This window comes from Callorhinus ursinus, unplaced genomic scaffold (genome assembly GCF_003265705.2).
Source record: "Callorhinus ursinus isolate GAN/ISIS: 27379988/994484 unplaced genomic scaffold, GSC_fseal_2.0 scaffold41, whole genome shotgun sequence".
Classification (NCBI taxonomy): Eukaryota; Metazoa; Chordata; class Mammalia; order Carnivora; family Otariidae; genus Callorhinus; species Callorhinus ursinus.
In genome coordinates, this window is record NW_027397103.1 from 12,565,125 (window position 1) to 12,592,272 (window position 27,148).

Sequence of the window (27,148 nt, forward strand, 5' to 3'; positions counted from 1 at the left end):
GCTCAGACCCTGATGCTTTTCTGGCTTGATTAATTATAGGGTAAGTGTGTGCATGATTAGGAGAGTCAGTCTGAGTTTTTATTTCAATGAATGCATTTTTTTTAAAGATTTTATTTATTTATTTGCAAGAGAGAGAATGAGAGATAGAGAGCACGAGAGGGAAGAGGGTCAGAGGGAGAAGCAGACTCCCTGCTGAGCAGGGAGCCTGATGCGGGACTCGATCCCGGGACTCCAGGATCATGACCTGAGCCAAAGGCAGTCGCTTAACCAACTGAGCCACCCAGGCACCCTCAATGAATGCATTTTTAACTTCCATGATTCTTAATTGGGTCTCTCTTATACGTCCCTATTCTTGTTATATACTGTCCTGTTCTTGTCGGGATATGTTCACCTCCTCTAGCACATGGAAGAATTTAAACACATTTAAAGCCCTTTTCAGATTTCTCCATATTTATTCTTTTCTCAGGTCCGAGTTTTCCTCTTTGTGTGTGTGTGTGTGTGTGTACGTGTGTGTGTGTGTGTGTGTACGTGTGTACCGGGACTGTCTTTCCTGGTAGTGGGTTTTTCTCAGTGGGATCTATTTATTTTTAAAGTTGATCTTACATAAAATGTTTTTGCCTGTGCTTGCTTCACTTTGTCATGTGTTTCTGCAGTTTCTCCAAGTTGGCCTGTCATAGTGGACAGCACTGAACAGGGTTTTATACTGGGGCTTGGGGCTTTCTTCTTGTTGTGGGAAGTGCTAGTCCAGACCTCTCTGAGCGACCCAGGCTCATCTTACCATTTTTGTGTGCTGCCTCTTTTCTCTCCCCAGGCCACAGGCAAGTGCCTTGTTCCAGGCACAAGCTTGAGTTTTGGCTGGGATGACGCCGGCCCTGGTTCACTGGCTGGGGAGGTGGTCCAGGCCCTCACCCCTCCCAAACATGGGCTTCCTTCGCTTGCTTGTTTTGGTCCATTACTTTTTGTTAGGTAGGATATAGCACTGTTTTATTTTTCTTCATTATTTAAAAATTTTTTTAAATGGATGTGAAATTTACATAACATTAATCATTTTATTTTTAAGAAGATTTATTTATTTTAGAGATGAGGGGAGGGGCAGAGGGAGATTGGGAGAGAGAGAATCTCAAGCAGACTCCCCGCTGAGCACAGAGCCTGACACGGGGCTCGAGCTCACGACCCTGAGATTACGACCTGAGCTGAAACCAAGAGCTGGATGCTAAACTGACCAAGCCACCCAGGTGCCCCTGTTTGGGTTTTTTTTGTTTGTTTGTTTGTTTGTTTTTACATGATCTGTCCTTTGTTCCTCTGGGTAACAGGGCTCCCACCCCTGCTTACAACTAGAAGCTTCTTCCTTGCCCTGGACTGGTGTGGAGAGTTTTCTTTTGCTTCTGTGTGGGGCTTGGTGTCTTAAAATATTTAAAATATTTAGCTATGCTTTCTTCATTTCCAGATTTGGATGTTGGTTCAGAGAAAATGGATGTATCTTGAAAGCATTTTTATCGGTGGCGATATCAGGTCACAACTTCCTGACGAGGCGAAGAAGTTTGACAACATCGACAGAGTATTTAAAAGGGCAAGTGACCGGCTTCTGTTTTAGTCATGAAAGGACAGTGATTTGAGATACGTTTACTTATGTTTCTTTTTTTTTTAATCTTCTTTTACGTTTACTTATGTTTCTGGAGGTAGTATTTTGTCTGTTAAGTACCTTCTGATTTTTTTTTTTAAGTTTATTTCTTTTTAAGTAATCTTTATGCCCAACATGGGGCTCAAACTCATGACCCTGAGATCGAGAGTCACATGCTCTTCCAACTGAGCCAGCCAGGCGCCCCTAATTCTGAATTTTTTAAATCATTACATATGACCTTCATCTGTTCAGTAAAAATTTCTGTTTGTTTTCAAGCCACTGGCACATGGCACTGAAACTTTTTTATATTGATTTTTTATTATAAAAGTAATACTTGCTTAAGAAGCTTGGAAAATGTAGAAAGGTAGAAAAAAAATGTATCTTCCAGAGTTCTGTCACCTTGATGTGACCACTTTAGTATGCTGTATATTTCTTTTGTCTGTGCACATGGGTTTAAAAACACAACTATAATGATATTCTGTATAACTCTCTCCTAATTTTCTTTTAATATTATGAGAAAGGTATTTCGTATTTTGACACTCGAGAGAAGATTCTGATAGCTTTATAAAACGTTCCAGTGAGTGGCTTGACATTACTTTAGTTGATTGTTGAAACGAGACATCTTGTTCCAAGACGAATTCTTTGCTTTTGTCAATAATTTGCAGGCCTGTGCCTTCTGCCTTTTCCACATTTAGGATGAATATCTTATGAGAGACTGGTGGAAAATAAATTGCCTGTGAAGGAGTATCACCCATTTTAAAGTCTTTCCCGGAAAGGATTGTGCCTGTCTTTGCTGCCCCTAGCCATTAGTGGGCTGAGGGTCTTCGCCCGGAGCCACCTGCCCTTGAAGCCGGGGTGCCTTGTTGCTCAGTGGTGCTACACACTCTCTAGTTAGGAGGGGCCCATTCACATTTGGCTCTCTTTTATCCGTTAGAGTTGATAATATTTCCTTGTCCATTTGCATAACCTATTTTTTTAAACTTAAAAAAATCACACAATGGATATTTATTATAGAAGAATTGAGAAACTATAAAAAAAAGCAAAGAAAGGAAAAAAATACCTATAATCCCACACCCCAGATAACCATTTTGACAGGTCAATATCTATCTTTCCAGAATTTGTTTATTCCTGTATAAACATATAAATAGGTATTATAAGTAAATACTCTACAAAATAAGATCATTCTTACCAATGGGATCATTTAAAAAAATTTAATGTCTTCGGCATGTATTTCAATAAATAAACATGGAAACGATCACTTTCAGCCAACGATTGACCCAGTTTCCTGTTGGATGTTGGGGATATTTCCCTAACTGCCCCCTCCATGTGCCACCATGAAGGGTGCTGGAGGGACCGTCCTGGGACATGCATGTGGCCCAGAGTGGAGCTTCTGGGTTCATTCATCCCACGAAGGGTGACTGGGGGCCTTCCATGTACAGACACTGTTGTCGACCCATGGGGCACATCAGTGAGCCAGAGAGATTAAAAATCGCTTACCCCAACAGCTGACCTTCTAGTGGGAGGCTGGAAAACATTAACATCAGAAATACGTAAATTGTCTATAGTACGCTAGAAGGTGCTAGGGACATCCGCCGCAGCCCCCAAAAGGCTGTGGTTCGGGTGCGTGTTGGTTTTGTGCTTCCCTGGCCTGACGGCTCTCCTCTCGCCCTCGTCCAGATCATGGGTGAGACCTTAAAGGACCCCGTGATCAAGAGATGCTGCGAGGCCCCGAACCGCCTGGCCGACTTGCAGCACATCAGTGAGGGCCTTGAGAAATGCCAGAAGAGCTTAAACGACTACTTAGACTCCAAGAGAAACGCTTTCCCGAGGTTCTTCTTCATTTCTGATGACGAGCTGCTCAGCATCCTGGGGAACAGCAACCCGCTCTGCGTCCAGGAGCACATGATCAAGGTGGGCTCCTGCGGCCCCGCACCCCCCCAACCTGGGAGCGGCTGCCCACGCTCCGTCCCGGGGCTTGTTCCATCCTAAGTCTCTGTGCGGTTGGCTCAGCCCCGAGGCTAGGAAATGCTGCCGGGCTTTTATCGGAAACATAAATCTGATGAAATCCACTTAGTCTGAAACTGTACAAAGATTCCACTGTTATTTGTTGCTCTTTTTGTAAAGTCCAAAAACATTATTTTTTGGAGAAACTAAAAGGAATCCAGTAATACACAAAGACTAACATAATAAGCAGAGGGTGATGCAGGATGGGGCTTCAGCATGTGGACTGATTGCCTTGTTCAAATCCTGACTCCACACAAATTTGCTGTGTGACTTTTGGCAAGCTACTTAACCTCTCTGGGCATCGGTTTCCCCTCCCCTCCCTTCCCCTTCCCGATTTTATTTATTTGAGAGAGCCAGCACAGAGAGGGAGAAGCAGACTCCCCGCTGAGCAGAGAGCCTGGCATGGGGCTCCATCCCAGGACCCTGAGATCATGACCTGAGCCAAAGGCAGCTGCTTAATTGACTGAGCCACCCACGTGCCCCTGGGCATCGGTTTCTTATCTGTAAATAGGGATAACCCTGAGAGTTACGTGCTTCAGTGGAGTTGTCACTAAGAGTAAATGAGCTTGTATTTGTAACATACTTAGTGCCTGCCTTATGATGTTGGCTAAATAACCTTATCCATCACCCAGAATTGACTGGTAACCAACTTGTTGCCAATTTATCCCATTTGCTTCCTCTCTCCCTCCCTCTCCCCCCTTCCCTTCGCTCTCCCTCTCTCTTTGTGAAACAAAGCTGTAGAAATACCTTTGTCACACTCTTTGCCCCCGCTCCCTATCACAGCTCTCCCTCCCTTTTCGGGAGGCAGCCGCAGTCACGAGTTGGTTGTGATTCCTTCCAGCTTTACATACCTGGACATATGTGTATCCATGAGCAATACTGACCAGCAAGAAACAACAGACAATACCGTCTCTGGTGACAGACAGCCAGAGCACGGCCAGAATGAATCTCCGATCACCGGGTCACAGCTCTATATTTAGTAACAGCCTAGGACAGGGGTTCCCAGGCTTGGCAGTGTCGGTAGTTGGGCGAGATAACGCTTTGCTCTGTGTGTGGACATGTGTGTGTCAGGAGCCTGGGGCCATCCTGTGTGCTGTGGGACACTCAGCAGCATCCCTGGCCTCTACCCACTCGAAGCCAGGAGCATCGCGCTCCAGTTAAGACAACCAAAAATGTCTCCTGACATTGCCTAGTGTCCCTCCTGGGGGCAGGATCATTTGTAGTTTTGAATCAATGTTGTAGAATAATTCCTTTATTCCAAATAAAGCATGTGGGATCAAGTACAGAACTCCATAGTTTCCCTTTAGTTAATGCTGATTTCCTTCTTACACTAGAATTCATGTCTTGGGTTGTGTGTGTTCCTTTCTCAAAGGGGAGTTTTATATTTTGTTTCTGCTTTCATAAACAAATATTTGACTGTTTTGGAAAAATGTATGTTAGAAGTACATCATTTACTGGTAGCCCCTTTTGCAAACCTCTGGTTTTATCCTTTAAAGCCTATTGCCTTTCCCTTCTCCTCTCTGGCTGGCAGAGTGCCTTGTCTTATATCCTGAGTCCTAAAAGACTCATTTTTCTGAATAGCATTCTGATCAATATCGCTGATGATGGGCAATGGAAGGCAAGTGTTTTATGTGCTGGCAGCCTTTCTTGCGTGTTGTTTGATTTGACCTTCCAACCTCATCTTGGACGTGTCGTAATTACGTTCGTTCCAGGGCCAGAGAGGAGCGGCAGACTGCCCCAGGTGACCCGTTTGGGCCGTGGGGGGTCCACACACACGTCTCACTTGTCCGCCCCCTGGTGTTGAATCACCAGGCTGTTCTGCGTCTCCTCTGTCCGGACACCTCTCCCTCCCTGCATATACTCTCTAGAACCTGGCGCTGCCACCCAGCGTCCGTGTCACAGGGCGGATGTCCTGCTGTATTGCAGATGTTCGACAACATCGCTCTGCTGAGGTTTCACGATGGGGAGAATGGAGAGAAGCTGGTGTCCGCCATGATCTCAGCAGAAGGAGAGGTCATGGAGTTCCGCAAGATCGTCCGGGCGGAGGGGCGCGTGGAGGACTGGATGACCGCTGTGTTGAACGAAATGCGGAGGACCAACCGGCTGATCACCAAAGAGGCGATCTTTAGATACTGTGAAGACAGAAGCAGGTAGGGTCGCGACTGGGAATGGGTGTCATTTTCTCCTATGAATCGTGCTACTGGATGAATTAACACTGAGGGTTTGGAGTAGATCAAGCGACATCCCGAATGAAGTTTTCTTTTCTTGCAATAGTTAAGTTGGCCCGTGCATTGTCTGTCTTTAAAGGCCCACCTAGTTCAGGACTTCTCAAACGGTGGTGGCATCTGGACCAACAGCATTAGGTTGGTCTCTAATGAACTCTCATGAACTGGTAGGAGGTGGCATTAGGGCCCCTGGGGAGCTGGTTAGGAATGCAAATGCCAGGGCCCTCCCCCAAATCTGCCCCATCAGAAACTCTGGGGGTGGGTCATCTGTGTATTTTATAAGCCCCTCCCCAGGGATTCTGAGCCAACCACTGACCTGGTGACCCAACAGAAACCAGGTGTTCGGGAGGGTCAATCTGCATATGGGTTAAGGAGTAGAGTCGTTTCTAAAATATTTAATGATTTCAATCATGCCTTGAATTTTGTGGCCCGAGAAGCATCTAGGCACTGAGCTGAGCCTGCTTCTTGCTGAGAGGAGAGCTGGCTTTAATATGCACTTGAACACAAAGTACATAAAGCATCTTTGGTTAACGAGTTCTGTTAGATTCAAGTGGGATTCCCAGGAATATATTCGGCAGGGCCTTTATGCACACATAAAACCTGCATTATTATTTTAAGAATGTTATCCTTTTGATTTTATACACTGCCTTTTTGATTTATGCACTGAAAACATCTACTTAAGTACCTTTATTAGAGAATAGCATTTTATTTGTATGATTATGATCCTTTATTTTTTTAGGTACTGTAAGAATTGGCTTATATCCTTAGGTAATCAGGTATATATAGATCTGTTCAGGTATATATATCAGGTATATATAGATCTGTTCAGTAGTGTGCTGGTATACTGGCTTTCTGAAAAGGGAAAAAAAAACCCTTTGATTTAGAGAGTTCATCAGTGTTCATGGTGTCAATACTCCCACCACAGCTGATTTCAAAGCTAAGTGGTGTAATGGTAAGTGGTTTGAACATCAGCCTACAAAGTTCTTGAATATTTGACAATGAACTCTCATGAACTGGTAGGAGGTGGCTCTAGCATATTATCAGTTATATTCATTGATTGAGCTAATATTTATTGGGCTCCTGCTCCAAGCTAATCACTGTGCTAGATGCTCATACAAAGCTGAACTAGACAGAAATCGCCAGCCTCCAGAAAGTGATCACTGGGTATTCTGAAGTCTCCTTAATGCTCCCAGATCAGATGAATTTTACACCGACATTAGTTTTAGCTACATTATAACTACCACTTTGCCAGGGTACTGTTGTGTGTCACGGGGTGTGGTCGGTGGGAGACGGGAAAAGGGAAGGCACCCCGAAGTCTCTGCACCACCCCCCTCTTCCCCAAATGCCCCTCCGCCTCACGTGGGAGCTGTTGTTTCTAACGAAAGGGTGTGTAGTTGAAATGAATGTATTGGTTTGTTTGAACAGACATGTTTTGGCATCACTGAGAAGACGGGCCCAGGGGTATGCAGTCCCAGAAAGCGCCCGGTATCCTGGGATTTGCCAAACACCATCATGTTCCTCTTAGCTCTGCCCTGAGTCACTTTATTTTCTCTGGTCAAGTTTGCTTCTGCCCCTCCTGATTTATAACTTCCCAGGCCCCTCATCACCTTCATTAGATCTCTCTAGTGTGTAGGGATCATAACTATAAATACTATTTAGGTTTTTAGAGGCACCAGACAACTTTAAAACAAGATGGCAAAGCCTAATCTTTTCATTGTTTTAAATATTCTTAATTTATTTTGCCATTCATGTGTGTCATCAAGGTAAAGACTAGTAATTTACAGTCACTTTTCCTGGATTGGAACTTTCAGCTCTGGGTCCATTATTTTTAAAGTATAATTTGGAAAAAAAATTTGCCCTAAATGTATTTCAAGGCACTTACCAACTTTGGAAATTCGTATCTCTGTAGAGGAAATCCAAGCAGCCAATAAACATATGGAAAGAGGAGAGCTGTTGTTAGTCACTGGGGATCTGCAAATTAGCTTAGAACGAGATACTGTTTTCCCCCGCCTTTTATATTGGCAAAAAAAAAAAAAAATCAAAAGAGTGATAATACCTAGTGCTGGAGAGCATGTGGTGAGAAGGGTAGTGCTATGCTTTGTTGGTGGGGTAAGGATTGCTACAACCCTTAAAAGTAATTTGACCATTTCTATTAAAATAAACTACCCAAAGAATGCACTCTACTTTGGCCTGGTTGTTTTGCTTTTGGGGTTCTGTTCTGTAAGTCTGGAAGCAGCTCTGACTCAGGTTAGATGCAGAGCAGTGTTTGTTCACCTCAACACTACTGATGTCTGAGGCTGGAGAATGCTTTGCTGTGGGGGACTCCGGTGCTTTGTAGGATGGTTAGCACCATCCTCAGCCCCTGCCACCCTTCAGATGCCAGTAACACCCCTACCCCCAGTTGTGACAACTGAAAATGTCTCCAGACATTGCCAAATGGTGTAGAGGGATGTTTATTGCAGTATTATTTGTGTTGGTGAAGGAACTAGAAGCAGCTTAACCAGACACCAGTAAGGTAATGTTTGAGTACACTGCAGCACTCTCAAGCTCTGGAATATCATGCGGCTTTTATAAAGATTGGGTTAGACTGCATCCATTGACCTAGAGGCTTACCTCTTAGAATTCTTAAATGGGACAAGCAAGGTATAGAGTACCCTGTATCGTCTGGTGCCATTTTTGGAGGAACAACCACCACAGCCCCATCTCCCCGTACGTGTGTATAACTTTGGTCAGGTGTGCAAGGGAGAGAAAAGAGTAGTGAGTAACACCCAGGAAGCTGTAACTAGGCAAATGGGCGGGGTGGTCAGAGATGATTAAATTCTTTGTTGGAATTTAAAAATGTAGAAATTCTTATCATATGCCCGTAATATTAAGTCACTCTGCAAACCTGTCCAGGCATATTTTAAGAGGGATCTAGCGTCTTTCTACATCATCGCCTCTAACTTTCTTGTGTGCGGGTGTCCTTGGTCTGGTGTTTTCTTATCCAGCTAGAAGACTTACGGTCATTTTCTTACCTGGAGCCATCACTTTGCCTCCCCAGTTCCGGATCAAAGAAATTACATTCTTACGGGGACTGTTATCTGGTGCCAGTCCCTGGAAAAAGATCTCGAACAGGTGTGCATTTTCCTTTAGGGTCGACTGGATGCTCCTGTACCAAGGGATGGTGGTGCTGGCCGCCTGCCAGGTGTGGTGGACCTGGGAGGTGGAGGATGTCTTCCACAGAGTACAGGAAGGGGAGAAGCAGGCCATGAAGGACTATGGCAAGAAAATGCACCAGCAGATTGATGAGTTGGTCACTCGGATCACCATGCCCTTGAGCAAAAACGACAGAAAGAAATTGAACACGGTCCTCATCATCGACGTGCATGCCAGAGATATAGTGGATTCTTTCATAAGAGGCAGGTAGGGACCTCTGGGGGCCCCGGCGTGTCACAGTGTGTCCTTCACCCGGCTTGGCCTCGCTGTTTCTCCGACCCCCCCTCCCTCCTCTCCCCTTGCAGCATTCTCGAGGCCCGGGAGTTTGAATGGGAAAGTCAGCTGCGGTTCTACTGGGACCGGGAACCCGACGAGCTGAACATCCGTCAGTGCACGGGCACCTTCAGCTATGGCTATGAGTACATGGGTCTGAACGGGAGGTTGGTCATCACGCCGCTCACTGACCGGATTTACCTGACTCTCACTCAGGTGATCGGCTGCCCAGACTATGAGGTTACCGGCTGCCTGTGGTTATGGGTTGTTCTCGAAGTGTGATTAGGGCGACTGCAGATACCGTACTGGGTTGACCAGTGTCCCTCCCTCCCAATGCATGTCCACTCGGAACCTCACGATGTGACCTTCTTTGGAAATAGGGTCTTTGTCTGTTTAATTAGGGAAGGATTGGGAACGTCCTGGATTAGGGCCCTAAATCCGATGACTGGTGTCGCTTGTGAAAAGAGGAGAGGACAGAGAGAGACAGGAAAGGTGACGTTACGACAGGGGCAGGGACTGGAGTGAGGTGGCCATAAGCCAAGGAATGCTTGCAGCCCCCAGAGCAAAGAACCCCCGAGAAGCTTTGGAGGGAGCGCGGCCCTGCCAACACCTCGATTTCAGACTCCTGGCCCTCAGTGCTGTGAACAAATACATTTCTGTTGTTTTCAGCGCCCCCCCCCCCCCGGACGTGGTGGTAATTTGCTAGGGCAGCCCCAGGAAACCAATGCTGGTAGCAAGGGACATCATTGTTCAAAATCTGTAAACGAGTTCGAACTCGGAACAGGACCTACTTGCCACCTTTTGGGATTGGGCTGTTGCTGGTTCAGGCGGCCCCTAAAACCACCCTCAGGTTTAATAATTTGCTGAAAGGGCTCACAGAACTCAGAAAAGCCATCGCAGTCCTGGTTGTGGTTTAGTAGAGCCAGAGGATGCAGGTCAAACCCCGTAGCAGGAGACAGCTGGGGCCGGGAGCTGCGCTTCCATCTGGCGGAGTTGGCGTGCAGACAGCATTTGCTCTCACAGCAGCTCCGTGTCGCCACGCGGGGAAGCTCGTCAGGCGTACGTGGTGTCTAGGCTTTCAGCTGGGGACTGGTCGTGTAGGAATGGCCGATTGCTTGCATGGCTGACTTGAGTTTCCAGCTTCTCCAGAGGTCAAGCTGATCCCATGCGGCCCAGAGTCACAGTTCTCAGGGCATTCCATGGGCTCTGAGGTCAACTCCTAGACTTTGGAGACACAGGGCCAGAACTTTCCTTGGGCTCATCCTTTACGGCACAGATGGTACCTGTGTGCTCGAGCCTTGCCTCAACTCTGGGAACTGCTAGGGCCTCGTCCTTGGAGGAGGCACCCGTTCCAGCATGTCGCTTAGTCACTGGTCCCTATATCATGGCGTGGGGGCGGCCAGCAGAGGTCAATGGAAAAACACAGAAAAGAAATGTAAAAAGTAGTGACTATCAGGAAAGGTGAGTGTGAACGTGTCCATTGCCACATGTATACTGCACATATATTGTCACAGTGCTTCGGGAAATGGCACCTGTTTCCTTGTGTGAATCAGACAACATAGGTTTTGCATTTGGCTCATCAACAGGCCCTGTCCATGTATCTGGGAGGGGCCCCTGCTGGCCCAGCAGGCACTGGCAAGACCGAGACCACCAAGGATCTGGCCAAAGCCCTGGGCTTGCTCTGTGTCGTGACCAACTGTGGGGAAGGCATGGATTACAAGGTACGGTGGAGAGCTGAACGCGGGACTTGGGAGGAAGGCATTGCACCCCACGCTCCTCCCTGAAAAGACGGGGCAACAGCTGGAAGAATGGAGCAGAAAAAAATCTTTGACCTTCAGTCTCAGAGCTTATACGTGTCTGCTTGTTAGCAGCACGCAGAGCAAACGTTGCAAACTGAAATGCCACCAGAGCCGCATAGGTAATGTAAATGAGGACAGCAGCACATGGAAACAGGGAGGGAGGTGAGGAGCCAGGTGGGGGGCCGTGGCCGGCTGGAGGGCATTGCTGCGGCCCCAGGGGGCGCCACTCTCTAGCTGCTGTTCCATCCTTACCACTCAGGGAAAATGGACCCCCGGCCACTAGATTTTCCAATATTTCAAGAGAAGCCAGAGCTCTGGAGTTTTCCATGAAAATCCTTAATCTGTAAACTCCTGTGAATAGGAGAGGTGGCCTAGGAGGGTCCTGGAAGTCTTGCCAGAAAGATCCATTAGTGGGGCAGTTGGCCCGCTGCCTCTACCAACCTAATGTTCACTGTTTTAATTTAAGGAATCTATCTGTAAATGTATCGCGTGAGATTTTAAAGATAAAAATTGCCCTTGTGCTTTTTTTTTTTTTTTCTTTTATGCTAGGCCATGGGAAAGATTTTCTCTGGCCTCGCCCAGTGTGGGGCTTGGGGCTGCTTTGATGAGTTCAATCGAATCGATGCCTCTGTGCTGTCAGTCATCTCCTCTCAGATTCAGACGATCCGAAATGCTCTGATCCATCAGCTAACCACGTTCCAGGTGAGCGTGAGTGTGCAGCCTGACCCGATCACATTCTCCAGGGTGGAAGCTTTGCCGCGTGACTTTAGAAACATCAGATGAAGATTCGACAGATTTTTGCTTTCAAATTGAGATGGCTGGGTTTCCCCCAAATTATCAGCATCTTTGAGAATTAGGAACTGCAATATTCTAGAACTTCGAACGAATTCCAGATGTCGAAGTAGTAGCTACCGATGGGTAAGGCAGTGTTCTCAAGTAAGTGATGGACAGAGCCCCCGTTAAAGAAAAAATATATTCTTGGTCACTTCCCAAGTTTGAGAAAAAAGCAGCCTTCAAGATTAATGGTCCAATCAAAATGTCTTTCAATAGATATTATCACACAAGCACAAAATTTTGCGTTCCTACCTCGTCAAGTTAGAGGATTTTTAAGGTTGTTTGTTATCAAAACGAAAAGGCAGATTTGAAAAATTTTTGAGCATCCACTGATCTCTGCCCATCCAAGGATGTATTTGTAGACCTGAGTTGATAAGTCTGTATTAAGTTACAGCTGATGAGGCTGGATCAGAATTTGGAGAAACATGATCTTATTACATAATTTAGCCCAGAAGTGGGTTCTCTGACCAAAGGGACCAGAGTGGCTGGGCCAAGTCCCTGCACCAGGCCCCCTGGGATCCTAATGTGCTCCGCTGTTCCCCCCTGTGACCCTGTGTTCCCAGCATTCTGTAATCTGCATGCCACTCGCCCTGCAGACACACCAGGCTCTGTCACACCACACGTGTTCCTGTCTGCCTGGAATTGTCCTTCCTTCCTTTGTGCCCGAAAACTCCTATATATCATCCAAGGTCCTACAGAGCCTCATCAAGAAGTTCAGGGCACAAATGTGGTTGGGCTGGTGAGGATTCGCTTGTGGGTACTTCTGTGGCCCTGGCATCCCGCCTGCTTTTCTCCCAGACCTCAGTGAGGCTGTCAAGAGATTATGTAAACTTGATCCTGTTAAAACATTTTCAGGATTCCCATAAAGGCTTTGGATGCATTTTCTTTTAATTGGTTCTTCCGAAATATTTTGGGTCCAAGCTTACTGCTTCTGAGGGAGGGAAATTGAACCTGAAGTGCATTCAGGTTTCTAGAACCTGTGGGTTGTTTTGTTTTTTTTTAAAGATTTTATTTATTTATTTGTCAGAGAGAGAGCACAAGCAGAGGGAGTCACAGGCAGAGGGAGAAGCAGGCTCCCTGCCGAGCAAGGAGCCCAATGTGGGGCTCGATCCCAGAACCCTGGGATCATGACCTGAGCCGAAGGCAGATGCTTAACCGACTGAGCCACCCAGGCGCCCCCAGAACCTGTGTTTTTAAGAGCAGGCCTGTCTGTCCAGAAGGCAGTCTGGGCCCCACATGGATATCAGGGAGTGGGTGAGGGCGGGCTCAGCGTGGGCTTGGGAGACAAGACAGTGGCTTCCTTCCTCGGGGCTCCATCAGCTCCTGAGGCAATCTGTGCTTCATAAAAACACAGTTTTCTGTCTTTTGTCTACCTGGTGGACCAGTGAAAGAAATAAAATAGTAAAATCTTAGAGAAAAAAGTTGAAACAGGTGAAACTGGACCGGAGGCTAGAGAAACTCAAAGTAGAGGGGCATCTGGGGCATCCCCAGACTGCACTCCTTCCCAGCTTCAGCCACTTCTCAAGTGTGCAGACTCTGGATTCGGATCAGGGTTGGGCGGAGGTCAAGGCTTGCCGCCTAGAACACTCAGGTCATAAGCACGAGGACTCTAGGTTTAATGCCTGGAAACGGAAGAGAGTGAAAGGGTGGCCTCTGCCTTATTCCCGTGAAGACGGACAGTCCCACGGCTCTCCCAGCCCCCTTTCCCCCGCGGTGGGCCTGCTGGCCTTGTAACCCTCTTCGTTTCCTATCATCCCCAGTTTGAAGGGCAGGAGATCTCCCTGGACTCGAGAATGGGCATCTTCATCACCATGAACCCAGGCTACGCGGGCCGCACGGAGCTGCCGGAGTCGGTGAAGGCCCTCTTCAGGCCCGTGGTGGTGATCGTGCCCGACCTACAGCAGATCTGCGAGATCATGCTCTTCTCGGAGGGCTTCCTCTGGGCCAAGGTGAGGCCTTGCTAGCGCCCAGCCCAGCCATCCCAGAACCCTGGCTCCACTCTCAGACGGGGCACTTGGGAAGTCCGCATTCTGTGTGGCTTAATTTTTTATTTTTATGTTTATGTTTATTTTTATTTATTTATTTTGTTTTGTCTCTCTCCTCCTCCTGTCTCTTTTTAAAATTGTAAGTCTTATTTTTGAATAATTTGACTCACAAGAAGTGACCAAAATGGTGCAGAGTTCCACATGCCCCTCCCTCAGTGATGACATCTTATACCCCGCAAGGCAGGTTGTCAAAACTGGGAAAGAGACGAGGGCACCGTGCTGTTAGCTCAGGTACAAGCTCTACCTGGATTCCATCAGGCTTTACACCTTCTCTCTCTGTGGTATGTATGTAGACTTCTAGAACATTTTGTCGTGTGTGTGGCATAACCAGCGCCACAATCACGATACAGAACTGGGCAATCAGCACAAAGAAAGTCCCTCCTGTCATCCCCTGGTAACACACCCTCCGCCCAGCGCTGACTCCTGGCAACCACCTTTCATTCTCTGTCATGACAATCGGTCACTTCGAGAATGTTCTCTGCGTGGAATCATACGTATGTAACCCTCTTTGATGGGCTTCTTTCACTTAGCCTCATACCGTGAGAATATGTGGCTTTAAAACACACGCACACAAACACACATGCACACAATCTCCTTTATCATCTTTTATTTTTTTTTAAAAGATTTTATTTATTTATTTGACAGAGAGAGACAGTGAGAGTAGGAACACAAGCAGGGGGAGTGGAAGAGGGAGAAGCAGGCTTCCCGCTGGGCAGGGAGCCGGATGTGGGGCTCGATCCCAGGACCCTGGGATCATGACCTGAGCCGAAGGCAGACGCTTAATGACTGAGCCACCCAGGCGCCCTATCATCTTTTAAAATATGTATAAAAAAAGTATGCACCTGTATTTCCCCAGAAGCTTCTGGAAAATGTGCAAAATAGCAAATACTTTCAACACAAAGGGTTGTGAGGTTTCTTTTGTGTAACTTTTTTAAAAAAGGCTCTTACTGCTCGCATGTTGTCCAAATTTTGAACAGGAGTGTTGGGATCTCTGGCTCTTAGTCCCGCGCCCTCCTTAGGGAGCAGCAGGCTTTGAATACTTGAGGTAGTAGTCTACATCAGTGGCTACATCAGTAGTCTATGAGTGGCTGACTCGTCTTGAAAAATGAGTTACAGGAGAAGCTTTTTATTTTTATAAAAAAGATTTTATTTATTAGAGAGCATGCGTGAGCATGAGTTGAGGGGAGGGACAGAGGGAAAAGGGAGAAGCAGACTCCTTACTGAGCAGGGAGCCCGACGCGGGCCTCGATCCCAGGACCCTGAGATCATGACCTGAGCCGAAGGCAGACGCTTAACCGACTGAGCCACCCGGGCGCCCCCAGGAGATTTAATAATAGGTTCAGGTCCAAATAAACAGGAAGCATATCTTCAGAGTGTGATCGCTAGGGTTTAAAAAGTTGGACAGGTTCTGTTTAAGCTGGTGAAGATCTTCCTCAACTTTCAAAGACGGTCCTCAAAGTTTGGTAAGACCTGCGTTCTCTGAAATTAGTGCCTAATTTGTCATCGTTGAAAATGAAGGCCCCACCTTAAGGTGTTGCTCTTAGAGGCAGTGTTCCATCTGAACACCTTTATGTCCATTTTCTTTGTAGAATGATGTCCTGTTGCTTTCGGGTCATTTTCTTTCTTTGCTTTTCATTGTCTTTGATCACAAAAGACCCTGGCCAAAAAGATGACCGTCCTTTATAAGCTGGCCCGGGAGCAACTCTCCAAGCAACATCACTACGATTTTGGACTGAGAGCCCTGAAGTCCGTGTTGGTAATGGCTGGAGAGCTGAAGAGAGGCTCTTCTGATCTTAGAGAGGTAGGGGGCCGTGCAGGCGGCCATCCTCCGGGGCTTCCTCCAGTTCTCCTGCACCGAACAAACACTGGGGTGAGAAGGTGGGCTACGTACAGTATGGTCCCCACTGGAAAGTTTTAGTCTTCGCTGTCACTTCATTTGGTTGCTGGCCTTGAGTCTCTTATTATTTATTATTATTATTTTTTTCTGATTTGACTAATTATCATAGGCCAAGTTGAAGGTCTTCACAGCACCAAAGCGTCTGATGCTTCAGTGGTAATAATCCATAATTGCAGGAAGGTGGGGTGGAGGGGTGGGGACAAACCCCGTTCTCAGGAAGACATGAGCATAAGTTTGGGGTATTTTTTTCTGCTTTGCAATAAAAGCATGGGACTTCCTCTAAAGCAGACATCAGTCATTGCTGTTCTGTGGGCAGCAGGCTCCTATGTTTCTCTAGCGACTACACTTGCAGTGCTGTAGGTCTTATATTTTGTATACAATTTCATTTTACATTTCATAAGTGGATTTCTAGACTAGTCCCTGGGTCTTTCGGAAATATCTTTGAAGACGTCTCTTCCGTTCCATCCAGGATGTGGTGCTGATGAGGGCCCTTCGAGACATGAATCTGCCCAAGTTCGTATTTGAGGATGTCCCTCTTTTCCTTGGTTTGATTTCTGACCTGTTTCCTGGACTAGACTGCCCGCGCGTCCGCTACCCTGATTTTAACGATGCTGTGGAGCAGGTGCTGGAGGAGAGTGGCTACATTGTCTTGCCTGTCCAGGTGAGATGGTGTGCAAATGAATCCACAGGCGTCGTCTGGGTCCTTTCCATTTAAAAAAAATTAAATGTAAAACACACCTAACATTTACCATCTTAAGCATTTCTCTCTCTCTTTTTTTTTTATTGTGGTGAAGTACCCATAAGAAAAATTTCCATCTCACCCATTTTTCACATAGTTTATCAGTGTTAGGTATATTCATATTGCTGTGAAACAGATCTCCAGATCTCCATCCTGCAAAACTGACGCTCTGTCCCCATTAACCAACAACTCCCCCTCCCCAGTCCCTGGCACCCACCCTTTCTGTCTCCATGAATCTGACTCCTCAGGGGAGCTCATGTAAGTGGCATCATGCGAAAAAATCTTTTGTGACTGGCTTATTTCACTCGGCGTGTTCTCATGGTTCATCCATGGTGTGGCAGGTGTCAGAGTCACCTTCCTTTTTGAGGCCGAGTCCTATTCCATGGTATGTGCATACCCCCCTCCAGGTGTTTTTGGTATAATGTGGTAAGTATTTCGTTTTGGGGTCCCACCATCTCATGTTCTCTCTCCACCCCAAACTTTTTCTTTTTGCCAGAGTCACACTTACAAAAAAAATTAAATTAGATGTTACCAATAAGATTTTGATCGTCTGAAGTCTGTAAGGTTGTATATGTTGTCGGGAAGCCATAAATTATCGCCAGAGTGTTCTGCTGAGGGTCTAAATGCCTAAGGCTGCAGGACCGCAGTGGCCGCCTCTGGTCAGGCTGTCTCAGGGCGTCAGGCTCCCCAGAGGCCGTGGGCTGCGGCAGCAGGTACCAGCCACAGATGACAGAGCTTTCTTCACCCTTCCTGACCTTGACGTTTTCTCTTGGATGTGGTTGTTTAGGAAGGGAATGTGAAATGGCGTAGCAGCTATGGAGAAATAGTCTAGCAGTTCCCCCAAGATGTTAGCCATAGAGCTACCGTACGCCCCGGAATCCCACTTCTGTGTACCTACCCAGGGGAAATGAGAACGGGGGTCCATGTAAGAACTTTCACACAAACGTTCGTAGCACCATTATTCGTAAGAGCCCAGAAACAGAAACAATGCAAGTGTTCCTCCATGGATGAATAAACCCGATGCAATCTATCCACACAGTGGACTAGTACTCAGCCACAAACAAGAAGTCAGTCCTGACCCACGCTGCAACGTGCATGAACCGTGAGAACAGGCGAAGTGAGAGTAGCCAGACACGAAGGCCTGCATACACCGTGTGACTCCGTTTATGTCATTCCCTTTATGTACGGACAGTGGGCAGGTCCACGGAGACAGAAAGCCGATGAGCGGTGCCAGCAGCTGGGGGTGGGGCTGGGAAGAGGGGATGAATGAATGCAGAGTTTTGGGGGTGGTGAAAGTGTCCTAAAATTGAACGTGGTAATGCTGCACATAGTAAGACCCAGGGAACTGCACACTTAAATGGGTGAATTGTGTGGTATGTGATTATAACTCAACAAAGCTGTTTAAAAAAAAAAAAAGGTGTGTTTACTCCTGCTGCCAATCGTTGCCCCACAGGTGGATAAAGTGGTTCAGATGTTCGAGACCATGTTAACCCGCCACACGACCATGGTGGTGGGGCCCACCGGAGGGGGCAAGTCCGTGGTCATTAATGCTCTGTGTCAGGCCCAGACCAAGTGAGTATGATGACCCCGAGGGGAGGGCCTGGTTGCCAGGGTGGTGTCCCGGTCAGGTTGGTGGTGGTATCACCTAACCCCACTTTGCTTTCTCAATTCCTGGGAGGTAAAATTTGTCTTAACACACTGCCTTTTAGAAAAATTTTTATTAATTTATTTAATGTATTTAGAGAGTTGGGGGAGGGGGAGACAGAATCTCAAGCAGACTGGTGCTGAGCATGGACCCTGATGTGGGGCTTGGTCTCACGACTCTGAGATCATGACCTGAGCCGAAATCAAGTCAGATGCTTAACTGACCGAGCCACCCAGGTGCTCCAAACACTGCCTTTTTTTTTTTTTAATTACGAAAGCAAAAAGTTCATTCATGTTTGAAACTACATATTTTTAATCCGGGTGTAATCCAGTTAGAAAGGAACACAAAACATTTTTAATAAATTGGACGTATGGCCACCAATTATTTTCATGACCCAATCATCTTCAGAATTGCATACAATACAAAAAGAGAGAAGGGGGGACCCATTACATAGGGTCAATATTCAGTCCTGAATACTGAAATCTGAACACATCAGTGTCCTAAACACCGTGTTAGACTCAGAGCGTCTCTACTTGTTTCATTGCTGATTTGCTAGTTTAGAAGGCAAAACAGTGACCCTTTCGTGCATCAGACCGTGACTAGGTTTATTTGTGAGAGGAGTGTTTCACAAACAGCCTTATAAGGATCTTTTGAAAATTAACTTTTTTTTTTAAAGATTTTTATTTATTTATTTATTTATTTGAGAGAGCGACAATGAGAAATGGAAAGAGAGCACATGAGAGCAGGGAGGGTCAGAGGGAGAAGCAGACTCCCTGCCAAGCAGGGAGCCTGATGCGGGACTCGATCCCAGGACTCCAGGATCATGACCTGAGCCGAAGGCAGTTGCTTAACCGACTGAGCCACCCAGGCGCCCCGAAAATTAACTTGTTAAGTTGTGTTTTCTTGGTGTTCAGGTTGCTCCTTCCAAGTAAATCAGGACACTCACCATTATGCAATACTATTATGGTATCAGAGTGGCCAAAAACAGAGTGTCATCTCTCCAAAGGCCTTATTATCACCAGCCCAGTGGGAACATTGCAGCTCCAAGGGAAAGAGACCTCACACTCCTAATACAGAATATTCTGAAGACCTGTAGTGAACTCTAGTGCCTATCCTTACACTGAGATGGGTTTTCTGACTTCTCACTTTTCTCTTAAGCAAGAACTAGCTTCCAGAAAGACTTTACTGCATGCTAATATTCCAGCAAAAATCTAAATCAAGCCTTATAATCTTTGTGACTAACATTTCTAGATAGTCTACAAAGCTAATGAGTAAGTGACTGTCATTTTTTTTTTCTTATTTCTTCTTACGTTTCTTATGAGAAAACCAGTGGACAGTGGCTTACTGATTTTAAATGGGTGTGCCATAGCCATCCTGCCTTTTATTCTTTTTTTTTTTAAATATTTTGTTCATGAGAGACAGAGAGGGGCAGAGGGAGAAGCAGGCTCCCTGCTGAGCAGGGAGCCTGATGTGGGGCTCGACCCCAGGACCCTGAGTACATGACCTGAGCCAAAGGCAGATGCTTAACCCTGAGATCATGACCTGAGCCGTCCAGGTACACCTGCCTTTTATTCTTTAATTAATTCATCATAGGTAGTTGATAGAACTATCATTTACTTGTGTGTATATGCATGTCACCATTATTTTTATTTACTTATTTAGTTAATTATGAACTACTGTTTGTGTGAAGTCTGGTTTTCTGTAGATGAATTAATCCCATGATGTTACAGGAATTTACGGGCATTATGGTGGCAAATGCCCTGTCTACACGATTTATAAAGTCAGCAACACAGAGCAGATATCCTGTAAATATGAGGGATTGAACATTAGTAGTCCAAGTGTGTGTTATGTTGTCTTGGATGACTATTATCTCCTATAAACTAATCATGAAATATTTACATAAGTTGTCATAGGCATGAACATGTAACTTAGCTTCTTTTTTTAAATTTTTTTATTGTTATGTTAATCACCATACATTACATCATTAGTTCTTGATGTAGTGTTCCATGCTTCATTGTTTGTGCATAACACCCAGTGCTCCACGCAGAACGTGCCCTCCTTAATACCCATCGCCAGGCTAACCCATCCCCCCCCACCCCCCTCCCCTCTAGAACCCTCAGTGTGTTTTTCAGAGTCCATCGTCTCTCATGGTTCGTCTCCCCCTCCGACTTACTCCCCTTCATTCTTCCCCTTCTGCTATCTTCTTCTTTTTCTTTTTTCTTAACGTAACTTAGCTTCTTGATGCCCTCAAAAGGCAAAGCTGTGTTTTTAGTTCAGACCTTACTTGTGTTGGGGCCACATTTTCGGTGAAACGTGGTTCCCTTGCATTTAGTGTAAGCCATTAACAGTAAGTGCGAAGCCCAGGGGAGAGTTTGTGTGGGTTGTGTTGTATTTTATTTTATTTTATTTAAATTTGATTAGCCAGCATATAGTAGTACATCATTAGTTTCAGATGTGTGGATTGCCTTTTAATTCTGGATTGGATCTAAAACATCAAATCCCCACACAGGTGGCCCAGACTGTTTTCCTAATGCGTTTAGGCCACCTGGCCCACAGCTGAAGCCTCTCCTTTGATTTAGGCTTGGGCTGATGACAAAGTTGTATATCCTGAATCCCAAAGCCATGAGTGTCATAGAGCTCTATGGCATCCTGGACCCCACTACCCGAGACTGGACAGATGGGGTGCTGTCAAACATCTTCAGGGAGATCAACAGGCCAACGGATAAGAAGGAGCGAAAGTGAGTACCTTTGTGAGTAGGAGAGAGCCTGGGTTAGTTCATGTTAATTATCTAAATGTTATGGGTAAAAAAGACAATGTACAGTGTTGCAGTTTCATGCGTGGATGCCCACAGACTTAGAGTCAGATGTTGAGGGCCCTGTTCACAAAGTACCGGGGGGGATCTTAGGTCTCTGTGTGTTATCTCTGTCTCCTTGACTGTGAGGATACATTGAAGAACGGCCCCCCTGGATAATCTTAAGATGCTGTCATCTAAAACATCAAGGAGATCTTTAATTACATCAGCAAAGACCCCCCTTTTCCCCCCCAAATAAGGTCTCATCACAAGTTCTGGATGGACATGTCTTTTGGGGGGCCACCATTCAACCCATTGCACATGGCTATATGAAATATTTCCCTTTTCTCTTAACCTTACCATGAGAAAACTCGGTGTCAAAACCAGTGATAAATAGCCATTGCTATTCAGTCTCAGTTTCAAGAAAAAAATGAGATCGTGGTACTCTCTTGTCTCCACGGACAGCTGCTACTGAGCTTCTGCAGATTGTTCCCACGCCAGAACGCAGGTCTGTGTTATCAGCCCTCCAGTTTGCAAGAGAAGCAAGACATCCAGATTTTTGTGTGAAGTTTCTTAATTCTTCAATGTTGCTGACTCAGTTTTGTAAGATTATTTATCTGAGGGAGAGAGAGAATGCACGAGTGGAGGGGCAGAGGGAGAGAATCCCCGAGCATAGTCCCTGCTGAGCACCGAGGCCAAAGTGGGACCTGAGCCCATGACCCGTGAGATCATGACCTGAGCAGAAACCAAAAGTTGGACGCTCAACTGAACAAGCCACCCAGGGGTCTGGACTCAATTTTTATGTTGTTGTTGTTTTTTCCCCATTTGATTTTATGGGTCAAAGCTCTGGACCAAGTTGGGTGCTCTGTCACAGGTCCTGGGGACAAAACTCCCAAGAAAAAGACATCAGCATGAATGGGGAGGTTCCATAGGAAAGCTTGGCTTTTCTTTGCTACAGGTATATTTTATTTGATGGTGATGTGGATGCTCTGTGGGTGGAAAACATGAATTCTGTGATGGATGACAACAAGCTGTTGACGTTGGCCAATGGTGAGCGCATTCGGCTTCAAGCACACTGTGCTCTGCTCTTTGAGGCAAGTAGTGATGAAAAATAATTTTTAATACGTCTTTTAATTAAAAGTTTAAATGTTCATTAAATTGCTAGTAAGTATAGATGACTAAAGAAAACCCAAACAATGCAGAAGAGTTTTTGAGTACCACTCAGTACTCCCCCTCCTCCTCGTATCCCTCTTTATTGAATCCCAGAAGTAACAACTTTTCACTCTTGCATTATTTCTTCTGTTCATTATCCTAGTTTCAGCAAATAACACACTTAGCATGCTATTCCTTCCTTTATCAGGTCTACATGGTGTCTATGCTATGACCGCTATGAAAGTGGGAGTTCATCTCTCATGCCACTGGCTTATTCCCCTCCTCAGAATACTATGTTGCTAAATCAGTTAAATCAGTAAACAGTATTTGCATTATTATGAGTATGGAAATATTTACTGTAGAGCCAACTAGTATCCTGTTGTTATGTTTACTTTCTTTTAGAGCCTTTTTTTTTAAAATCTGGAGTTTGTAGTTGCCTTCTTTTTTCTCTCACAGTATTTGCCTTTAACTTTTCTTCATTTGTTTGAAATTTTCAAACTTCCCGTCATATCTTTTGAACCTGTGTCACAGTGGTGGCCCTGAGACTTGCTTTCACTTTGGCTTAATGTCAATGCTGTTTTTAGCTTGGCCTGCAAAATTTGTTGATGCAAGAATATTTGTGCGTATCGTTCTTATTGGTTGACTGAACTGTGTTTTTTCATAGAGAGATAAGTGTGTTAGATTGCTACTTTAGATGCATACATATTAAGTTTTATACTACTCAATCTCAACTATGTTTTTAAAAAATGAAGAAAAAAGACTGAGAGGAAAACACTCCAAAACAATGTTTGTTTCTTGGTGTTGGGATTTTGGGTAACTTATTTTCTCCTCGATAGTTTTCTATTTTTGTCAGGTAGTCTAAAGTGTATTGATTTTCACATTAATTTATAGTAAAAGAAAACTTGAAAAGCTGCTACGTCAGAATGTATAATCTTCCCATGATAAACCTAAGTGTTCATTTAGAAGCCTCATGAAAGCTATGTTAATCTAGGTATGACATGGGTTTTATGCAGTTGAAGAAACTTTACATAAAGCAAAGGCCTTTAAACATGCAGTCTAGTTGTTTGTAGCTGTAGACATGACTGATTTTCTTTATTTCTCCAGGTTGGAGATTTACAGTATGCCTCTCCTGCAACTGTGTCTCGATGTGGAATGGTTTATGTGGACCCTAAAAACTTGAAATATCAACCATTCTGGAAAAAATGGGTTAATGAAATACAAAACAAGGTGGAAATTATTTCTAAAATGAACTTAAAAGTTATTAGTACTAGTGGTTAGTTGGATAAACATAATCCGGAGGGATGTTTGTAGTTAAAGCCTTGACCTTGATCTATGATCTTAAGCACTTAGTGTTATCAATAAATTGGATGAAAACATGGAAGATACACTTAGGAGATTTCCAGACAATTCCATAACTGATGGGATAGGTATTGATTTTGATAATCTAGATCAGGGGTTGACAGTTTTTTCTGTAAAGGGATAGAGAGTAAATATTTTAAGGTCTGTGGGCCATATGGTTTCTTTTGCAACTACTGAACTATGCCATTGTGGCCTGAAAGCAGCCACTGTAGGTGAATGGGCATATCCATGTACCAATAAAACTTTATTTACAAAAACAGGTGGTGGGCCAGGTTTGGCTTCCGGGTTGTAGTTGGCCATTCCTGGTCCAGCCAGGCCCAGCTATTGAGAGACTTGTCTCTAGAGGGCCTGGGCCCAGCTTTTGCTTAATTGGATGAATGCTGTGTGTGAAGGACCTAGCTTGTCACGTAATTGAGTTCTGATGGTTTTAGTTAACTTCAAACTCTGTCGTGTGTCACGTGGCTGCTAAAACATGTATCACTGTAACAAAAGGCTTCATAAAAAAGTGCAGAGTGGGAGCCTGGGTGGCTCAGTCAAGCGTCTGCCTTTGGCTCAGGTCATGATCCCAGGGTCCTGGGATGGAGCCTCACATCAGGCTCCCTGCTCAGTGGGGAGTCTGTTTCTCCCTCTGTCCCTCCCCCTGCTTGTGCTCTTGCTCTCTCTCAGATAAATAAATAAAATCTTTTTTAAAAAAGGTGCAGAGATAGGTGTGACAGTCATGTGAAGTTTGTGAGGCCCACACAAGTGAAGGTTTGACCACACCCAAGACACCATGTCCATATTCTCAAAGTATCACTAGAAGGACTGTTAGGCTGATAGTGAATTGGAAACCAGGACATAATTATCCCACAGAAGAGAAGACCAAGGGGAACATGATAGGACCATGGGAAGCATTGTTGTAAGGGAGAGAGGGCTGTCTAAGGGCCCATGCAATCTCTGGTGGTCCTCAATGCCTTGATAGGGAGAGGGGCCTTCTGCTGCTTTGCACTCTTTGCAAGATGACTGTGGCCATGTTACTTGAATTCAAAGATAATCAGCCCCATTTCTGTCAAATGGGATCTGCTATCCTCCCTCCCTCCCCAGTGGTGGGGTAGACTCTATGGCAGTGAAATGAAATGCTTCACGATGAAAGTGCACTATAGAGGACAAATCTCTACAAATATAAGGCACTATTACCAGGATTTACTCACCTGCCAAATTTATCATTCATCAGAAGACCTTTCTTATCCCTCTTTTGCCAAGATAAGCTTTCCACTAGCTTCCATTTAAATAAAGGAATCCTTGAAAATGCAATGGAATTCTGCTCTTTTATAGGTAGAGCAGGGCAATTTAGAGAGTCTCTTTGAGAAATACGTGCCCTATCTCATCGATGTGATAGTGGAAGGGATAGTGGATGGAAGACAAGGCGAGAAGCTGAAGACGATAGTCCCTCAGACAGACCTAAATATGGTAAGAAACTAATCTCCGTTAGCAAAGAGAAATTCTTCCCTAAAGGTAGACCCACAGTCCAAGGGAAGCAGAGATGCTGGGGCGGGGGGAACTGTAATATTGCAGGGTACTGACAAGGAAGACACAGCTCTTCCTTCAGGGACCCTGTGCAGGACAAGACGCCAGGCTCCATCTGATTGAACCAATATGGTGGTCATAAATTCCCATCGCTCTGGGACCTGGGATCCCAGGATTTAGTACCGAACTGACCCTGGGGTGGGGGGAGGGCAATATATGGGCTGATTGGGGATTTTCCTGTGCACTAGGTAGCCCAGTTAACCAGGATGTTGGATGCACTACTAGAAGGAGAAATAGAGGACCCCGACCTGCTGGAGTGCTATTTCTTAGAAGCTCTGTACTGTTCTCTGGGTGCTTCTCTGCTCGAGGATGGAAGGATTAAATTTGATGAATGTATTAAACGCCTTGCTTCTTTGCCTTCTGCTGATACGGAAGGGGAATGGGCCAATCCCGGGGAATTGCCAAGTAAGAACTGAGTGCAACCTGTCTTCCTGCTCAGAATGCTTTTGGGGAGGTTTTTAGAGGAAGTGACCTTACTTTTCCACGTGTTTGCCTATAGGGGTTTTGCGGCTCGTTTGCCTCTGTAGACGAACATGCAATGGTCAGAGCCCCTGGTGTTTCCTCAGAAGTTCCGATGCATGAGCTGGAGCCCCAGTGGCTTTTCGTGTTGACTTTAAATTTTTTTCCTCTGAGGTTAGGCACTTGCAGCCTTCCCTCTGTTTAAATTTTTAGAATTTGTCACACTTGGCCTGACTTTGAGTTTCTTCTCCTTTGGACTTACCTATTTTTTCTTTTTAAACTGCCTCTCTAAATTTCCACGACTTAATTCAGCTGCTGTCTTCCCGAGTATTTGCACAGAAGGCGATCAAGTGAGGATCGGTAGGTCATTCTTAGGAGATCATCATATTAAAGTTTTAGGTTTGTGTGTGAAAAAATGCGCATGCTCCAAGAACTATATTCGGTGAAAGCATACCTTTTTCAAGAACTATACATAACACTAAGATTCGTCCTTGTTTCTTGATGATATTTGAATATGACTCGGCCCGTAGACACCTCTCCAAGTCGTACTCTATCCTCATTACCTGGGGTGTTCTTTTGAAAGCGTAAAGTAAAACGGTCTCAGGTCTTTCTAATGGAGACCACTGAGCAAATAAAAGATGTTTTTCAAGTCCCCGCTCTCTTGGGTGGCAGTTTGCTCACACTTTCCCAGCTCGGCAAGCTTCCGTTGGGTGAGTGCTTCCCAGCTCTGCACGCCACGCTGGCTTCGTGTGGCTGTCATCAGCGACCCCCTCACTCGGGGGCCCTAGTGTGCTCTTGTTTTGGGGACCTGAGTGGCCCTGTGGACACCTCATTTCCAGATGCCTTCGGCCCTCAACCCCAGCAGTGGGTCCCCTGACCTCATGCTAGCTCAAAACACCCGGCACTGTGTCTAGTCACCTATGTGTATCGGCCTCCGTGACTCCAGCCATACCTGCCCGTCTGGGCTCCCGGGGACTGCCACCCACCTCTCTCCTTGTCCCCTCTCTAGCCCAACCCTGGGCTCCTTTTTTCTTCGCGTCCTTCGCTGTTGGTCTGTCACTCACGCTCTCTTGTCCCAACCTCTGGCCCCCTTGCCGTGTTGTCCTTTCTTAAATCCCCGTGAAGAGCCCTGAATCTGTCTGCTGTGCGTCTCCAGGGCTGAGTGACACAGAAAACCACGAACTCAGACTGCTGCCTCTGTAAATGGAGTCTCGGCCTTGAACTCTCCCGTCCTCACGGGTGGTGTCCCTTTCTTCTCCCCAGACCTCCACCTGACCCTCTCCCCTCGCTCTGCAGAAGATCGTTCTTGCTTCCACAGGAAAAATGGAAGGCATCAGATTCCCGCAGACTTGTTCCGCTCCCCGTCTCCCTGCTCAGGGAGGAGGTGCTCCCGGCCACAGAGGCTGCCCTGCGCTTTGGGGCTTGCCCGCCCCCCGCTCAGCGGCCCGCTTCCTCGCTGGGCTCCTCTCGAGCAGTCTCTCCCGTCTCTCCCCTACTGACCCCATCCCAGCTGCTCCTGGACCTGCTCGGGTGACACCTTCCT

At 45.9% G+C, this 27,148-nt stretch overlaps 1 protein-coding gene, 1 long non-coding RNA gene and 1 other non-coding gene across 3 annotated transcripts in view; 1 reads left to right on the forward strand and 2 right to left on the reverse strand.

Moving 5' to 3' along the window:
• Positions 1 to 27,148, forward strand: part of DNAH10 (dynein axonemal heavy chain 10) — a 130,300-nt gene that overhangs the window by 54,352 nt on the left and 48,800 nt on the right. Inside the window, exons 28-43 of the mRNA XM_073881272.1 lie at positions 1,448 to 1,570; positions 3,299 to 3,532; positions 5,552 to 5,775; positions 8,983 to 9,252; positions 9,351 to 9,534; positions 10,905 to 11,039; positions 11,667 to 11,819; positions 13,712 to 13,900; positions 15,651 to 15,797; positions 16,363 to 16,554; positions 18,086 to 18,204; positions 20,857 to 21,015; positions 22,028 to 22,163; positions 23,326 to 23,448; positions 24,895 to 25,029; positions 25,335 to 25,551. Coding sequence (XP_073737373.1) covers positions 1,448 to 1,570; positions 3,299 to 3,532; positions 5,552 to 5,775; positions 8,983 to 9,252; positions 9,351 to 9,534; positions 10,905 to 11,039; positions 11,667 to 11,819; positions 13,712 to 13,900; positions 15,651 to 15,797; positions 16,363 to 16,554; positions 18,086 to 18,204; positions 20,857 to 21,015; positions 22,028 to 22,163; positions 23,326 to 23,448; positions 24,895 to 25,029; positions 25,335 to 25,551 — 2,740 coding nt within the window. The remainder of the gene's footprint in view (positions 1 to 1,447; positions 1,571 to 3,298; positions 3,533 to 5,551; positions 5,776 to 8,982; positions 9,253 to 9,350; positions 9,535 to 10,904; positions 11,040 to 11,666; positions 11,820 to 13,711; positions 13,901 to 15,650; positions 15,798 to 16,362; positions 16,555 to 18,085; positions 18,205 to 20,856; positions 21,016 to 22,027; positions 22,164 to 23,325; positions 23,449 to 24,894; positions 25,030 to 25,334; positions 25,552 to 27,148) is intronic.
• Positions 1,749 to 1,821, reverse strand: TRNAE-CUC (transfer RNA glutamic acid (anticodon CUC)). Its single transcript has one exon. It is a non-coding gene; the product is annotated as a tRNA-Glu (tRNA).
• Positions 5,641 to 8,969, reverse strand: LOC141370651 (uncharacterized). The gene is made up of 3 exons (XR_012374903.1): positions 8,865 to 8,969; positions 7,733 to 7,753; positions 5,641 to 5,757 (listed from the first exon to the last, which is right to left on the reverse strand). It is a non-coding gene; the product is annotated as an uncharacterized lncRNA (long non-coding RNA).